The sequence below is a fragment of the Mus caroli genome, chromosome 9, assembly GCF_900094665.2.
Source record: "Mus caroli chromosome 9, CAROLI_EIJ_v1.1, whole genome shotgun sequence".
Taxonomy (NCBI): Eukaryota; Metazoa; Chordata; class Mammalia; order Rodentia; family Muridae; genus Mus; species Mus caroli.
Window position 1 is genome coordinate 85926212 of NC_034578.1, and position 6234 is coordinate 85932445.

Genomic DNA, 6234 nt, shown 5'->3' on the forward strand with positions numbered 1-6234 from the left:
CAAGTGAGCCTCCAGTACAGATTTGCCTCTAAGGACAAGGAGGCCTTTGTGGAAAAGAGGGGGCTTCAAATCCCCAAGAGACATAAATGGGGGTAGATTTCAGCCCAGGGGTTTCAATTAAAGCTTGTGTGCAGAAGGTAATGATCACATTGATCATGGGCAAACATGGAGTTTTGACACCAGATCCCACCAAGGCAGGGATAGCTGGTTCTGCTTGGCCCCTAAACATCCCATGCCACCCCTCGACTTAGGGCAGTTCTTTATCCTTGCAGCATTTGATAAGGGCTTCTGAGCCCTAGCACCAGGCTGGGGCCTCTCCCAACTCAGCAGGAAAGTGAGGCTAGCTCCAGCCTGGTGCTAGGGCTCAGAAGCCATTAAAGGAGCTGGAGATGTGCAAATTTGCCTTGTTCTGTTGAATTTTATCATTACCTTCTGCAGACAAACTTTAATTGAAACCCCTGGGCTCTCAGAAGAGTTATTAGATAAGACTGCAACCACGGCAGGCACAGCCTAGCAACCCTTCCCAAGCTAACCCTGTATGGAGACTTGAGCCCACGTTTCCTCCTTTCTCCCTTCCAGAGCAAGCGGGAATTTGTTAAAATGCAGCCGGCTGGAGCAGGCCCTAGAACTCATGTTTCTAACTAGCTGTCTAGTCCATACAGCGATGTTCCAGATCCCTGTTTAACAGCTGGGAAAATTGTCTGAGGGCCCACGGAGCATGTTCAGCATCCCACANGCAGCGCAGCCAGGCCTCCCCTATACATATTAGCTCTTCTCCCTATACTCCCAGCAGTGAGGATAACCAACCCCTGGTCCCTTGCCCCTGGTGTGCTCACAGCTTTTAAGAACAAGAGTAACCAACCNACACACACTAACATTAACCTCTTCTTTACCAGGTTCAGAGCTTCCTTCGGGGATGGCTGTGCCGGCGAAAGTGGAAGAACATCATCCAGGACTACATCCGGTCTCCCCACGCGGACAGCATGCGCAAGAGGAACCAGGTGGTGTTCAGCATGCTGGAGGCCGAGGCTGAGTACGTACAGCAGCTACACATCCTTGTCAACAACTTCCTGCGCCCACTGCGCATGGCCGCCAGCTCTAAGAAACCCCCTATAACACACGACGACGTCAGCAGTATCTTTCTGAACAGGTAAGCGGAAGGGACGATGAAGGTGGGAGGCATCGGTTGCCAGATGTTGAGCTGAATCCGGATACAAACCCACATGTGTTTTCCACCAAGTGCAGCTGAGGAACCTGACTCCCAGGGAGGAAGGGAATAATTCAAAGTTGTGTGACCAAACAGTTTCAGAGCCTGAGATGGGAGTATAGACTAAAGCAGACATAGTCTAAATTTAAAGCATTTTGGCCATGGTAAGAGCGTTAACAATGACGGTTTTAACTGCAAAAAACTTATAGAAGGTTGCTACTAACATGTGTGGGCAAAGGTNATGGATATGTCCAAACATTCCATAACACACAGGAACTATTCTACCCAAAGTACCAATACCACTACCAGTGAGAAACTCAACNTTCCATATTTAACCATTATGAATTGTCTTCATCTATTTCATGATGCAATAAGAAAATACCTGAAGCTGAGTCCTTTACTTTTTAAAAATGGTTGAAAGTACAGCTCAAATGAAGAACACTTGCCTGGCATATGGGAGACCCTCAGTTTTGTTCACAGAACTGTGGAAGAAGAAAAGAAAAAGAAAGAAAGGAAAAGAAAGACAGCTTGTTTGCACTCATGTTTGGGGATTTTTTTGGGGGGGGACATTTAAGAGCTTAGCAGCAACCTTGACTTCAGAGAGGTTCTTGTGATAAGAGCCTCACTGAACAGAAGCATGTGGAAAAGAGGTATCACAGGGTGAACAAGGAAAGACAAGCTAGGCTCCTCTGCTTTGCTCCATGCTCCTTGTTAGCATAGATCACAGCACAGGGCTCCAAATATCTCCCCTATCTGAAGTCTGTCCCACTATGTGAGACCCATCCTCCCTCCTACTATAAGTGCCTTGGGATCCGGTTCCTGAACCTGATCCTGCCTGCCTTCCACCTCAACTGTGGGGAGGAAAGGCCTCTGGGCAGCACATGTGAAGAGTGAAGCTGCCTGCCGGTTTTTACTAAAGAGCACCTCTACACAGGGTTCTGCCCAGCTACATTGCTTTCGAGAGGAAGTGGATGGCCACTTTAGAACCTGATGTCAATGTAGTGATTTAATTTACTGGTGCTTAGTAAAAGGATCCTAGAGAAGAAAGAGACCTCTCTCCTCCAGGTAGGCAGTGTCACGAAGGGTGTTAATTGCATGCTTGTCATACCTTGGAAAGCTCCTTCGCCTAAGCAGTGGCGGCAGGCTCTGAGTGGCNGGCATGGTCTGCTTACAGACTTGAACGGTTTCCTTTTCATAAAAGCCATGCCAGGCACTGAGAGCTGGAAGCCACAGTTGTGCTAAGGCGCTCCTTAGCCTGCTGACAGGAGATGTCTGTATCCTGATGCTCACTCTGATGATTGACAGTGAGTGACTGCCTGAAGCCTTGGTTTGAGCCANTGAGGAAGTCCATGGAAGGAAATGCCACAATCCATTTGTCATGTCTGAATGGGCAGGGGTGGCCACCTAAGCCATCATAACTAGCAGTGTAGACAGGCCTGCGTCTGCCCTGCTCTGGCCCCACTCTGGCCTCTTTGGTCCAGCCTTGGTCATGCCCCTTCCTGGGTCACTGAAGAAGGAGGGAGATAAGCAGGTCTCAAATGGACTACTGCACTCTCCTCATTGATTCCCTTGGATGTTCTATCCCTCACCAGCCCCTAGACCTCTTGATAGCTACTAGCCAATATTCCCTTCTGTATACTCTTAGAGTGTCTCTCTGCAGTAGCCCTCACTACACTTAAACAGCGGTTTCTTTTGTGTATGTGTGAGTGTGTGCTCATGTGTCCACGGAGAGGCCAAAAGTCAGCACTGGGTGTCTCCTTCAATCTCTTTCCACTTTAGGTTTGTTTCCTCCTTATTTTCTGCAATAAGATCTCTCAGAAAACCTAGATCTCACTAATTTGGCTATAATCATTGACCAGCAAGCACCAATGACCCTCTTGTCTGNTTTCCCGGAGCTGGGATTGCTGACATATGTCACCACGCCAGGTTCCACATGGGTGCTGAAGATCCAAATGCAGAGTTTCCTACTGTACAGCAAGCGCTTGACCCACTGAGCCGCCTTGCAAACCCAAACGAGGATCTCTTCAGTGTCTAGATCTTTCCAGAGGGTGAGGGCAGGACCTTAAGCTACACACTGCATAATGCCTGGGATACCNCCCATATATGGGCCAGCAAAACTTATCTGGAAAGGGCCACCTACAAGTATTTTTATTTTTTAGTAGGAAGCAGGAGAAGGAACAGAAGGGTAGAGGAGGGACAAGCCTGAGCGAAGTACAATGATACATAAAATGGCATTGCTGTTTGCTAAAAAATTAATTTAAAAATCAATATTTTAGAGTTTGTGGCGCCTGAATTCCCTATGGTAACTAAGCAGTAACAGAGACACAAACACATGGGTTGGCTGCATTCCAATTCATTTTATTTACACACACCAACACTGGAACTTCATATAATTTTCACATGTCACAAAATATCTGTTTGAGGGTTCTTCCCCCCAACCATTTACAGTATATATATATATATATATATATATATATATATATATATAATTACATACGGCGGCGCAAACCTATAACGCCAGCACTGAAGAGGCAAAGGCCAAAGGCCAGTCTGGAGTATCCTTAAGTACATAGTGAGATTCTGTCTTAAAACAACAATAACCTCAAAAATGTGAAAGTCATCCAAGATGGGGTGTGTCATGCGTGCCCNACAGGCCACAGCTGGTAACCTATGACACAGAGTGCAGTGAGGATGCTACACACCGGAACCCAATCTCTGTCTTTATCATTGCTAGGTTTGGATATGGAGTGACCAGTATCTGTTCTGGTGCCTGTGTGTGTGTGTTTGCANTGAGGAAGTCCATGGAAGGAAATGCCACAATCCATTTGTCATGTCTGAATGGGCAGGGGTGGCCACCTAAGCCATCATAACTAGCAGTGTAGACAGGCCTGCGTCTGCCCTGCTCTGGCCCCACTCTGGCCTCTTTGGTCCAGCCTTGGTCATGCCCCTTCCTGGGTCACTGAAGAAGGAGGGAGATAAGCAGGTCTCAAATGGACTACTGCACTCTCCTCATTGATTCCCTTGGATGTTCTATCCCTCACCAGCCCCTAGACCTCTTGATAGCTACTAGCCAATATTCCCTTCTGTATACTCTTAGAGTGTCTCTCTGCAGTAGCCCTCACTACACTTAAACAGCGGTTTCTTTTGTGTATGTGTGAGTGTGTGCTCATGTGTCCACGGAGAGGCCAAAAGTCAGCACTGGGTGTCTCCTTCAATCTCTTTCCACTTTAGGTTTGTTTCCTCCTTATTTTCTGCAATAAGATCTCTCAGAAAACCTAGATCTCACTAATTTGGCTATAATCATTGACCAGCAAGCACCAATGACCCTCTTGTCTGNTTTCCCGGAGCTGGGATTGCTGACATATGTCACCACGCCAGGTTCCACATGGGTGCTGAAGATCCAAATGCAGAGTTTCCTACTGTACAGCAAGCGCTTGACCCACTGAGCCGCCTTGCAAACCCAAACGAGGATCTCTTCAGTGTCTAGATCTTTCCAGAGGGTGAGGGCAGGACCTTAAGCTACACACTGCATAATGCCTGGGATACCNCCCATATATGGGCCAGCAAAACTTATCTGGAAAGGGCCACCTACAAGTATTTTTATTTTTTAGTAGGAAGCAGGAGAAGGAACAGAAGGGTAGAGGAGGGACAAGCCTGAGCGAAGTACAATGATACATAAAATGGCATTGCTGTTTGCTAAAAAATTAATTTAAAAATCAATATTTTAGAGTTTGTGGCGCCTGAATTCCCTATGGTAACTAAGCAGTAACAGAGACACAAACACATGGGTTGGCTGCATTCCAATTCATTTTATTTACACACACCAACACTGGAACTTCATATAATTTTCACATGTCACAAAATATCTGTTTGAGGGTTCTTCCCCCCAACCATTTACAGTATATATATATATATATATATATATATATATATATATATAATTACATACGGCGGCGCAAACCTATAACGCCAGCACTGAAGAGGCAAAGGCCAAAGGCCAGTCTGGAGTATCCTTAAGTACATAGTGAGATTCTGTCTTAAAACAACAATAACCTCAAAAATGTGAAAGTCATCCAAGATGGGGTGTGTCATGCGTGCCCNACAGGCCACAGCTGGTAACCTATGACACAGAGTGCAGTGAGGATGCTACACACCGGAACCCAATCTCTGTCTTTATCATTGCTAGGTTTGGATATGGAGTGACCAGTATCTGTTCTGGTGCCTGTGTGTGTGTGTTTGCANAGCTCAGCACAGGGCTCATAGCTTTTAGAAAACCTATGCTGTGTGCTCTCCTTAAAGAATNGCGATAAACTTAGCATTTTAAAAGAATCAATCATTTTTACTTAAACCGACAGAACTGAAAGGGAAATCAATCATTTTTACCTACGCTGACAGAATTGAATAAAATGGAAAGCCTTCCGATTATTCTAATCAAAAGTCGATTTTTTTTAAAGGCATACTTGAGGCTGGAGAGATAGCGATTAAGAGCACTTGCTGGCTCTTTCAGANGACCCACACTGAGTTCCCAGCACCCACAGGGTGGCTCACAACCATAGCTCCAGTTCCAGGCATCCAAAGCCCTCTTCTGACCACCATGGGCACCAGATATGCATGTTGTATCCAGACATACATTCAAACAAAACATTCATACACCTAAAATAAAATAAATAAATCTGAAGTAATTTTGAGGTACACTTGCATGTAGATAATACTACACTCCTGCTTCCTCTTCTCCCCTACTCTCCTCCTCCCACCCAAAAATGTCAGTATGTACCAAGAGGATGGCCTATGCAAAAACTGAGACGAGAGAAATGTAAGTACAGTGGACAGAAATAAAGGCAGAGAGGCTGAAGCGAAATGAGAAAGAACATAAGACANACTATGGGGGTATAGGGCAAGCTAAGGCCACTCTAAGTCACCTCAGATGTTCAAGAAATAATTGCTGCATTAAGAGAGAGGGTGAGCTGAGGTTGAGTGTGGAAGGAGAGGACCCCTGAGGAGCCCACCAGCAATAGTCTGGGCAGAGA

At 46.0% G+C, this 6234-nt stretch overlaps 1 protein-coding gene across 1 annotated transcript in view; it reads left to right on the plus strand.

Annotated features, from left to right (window-relative positions):
• LOC115031956 (ras-specific guanine nucleotide-releasing factor 1-like) overlaps window positions 1-6234 on the plus strand; it is a 48552-nt gene that overhangs the window by 32831 nt on the left and 9487 nt on the right. The window contains exon 4 of the mRNA XM_029481973.1: window positions 897-1150. Within this exon, the coding sequence (XP_029337833.1) occupies window positions 897-1150 (254 nt within the window). The remainder of the gene's footprint in view (window positions 1-896; window positions 1151-6234) is intronic.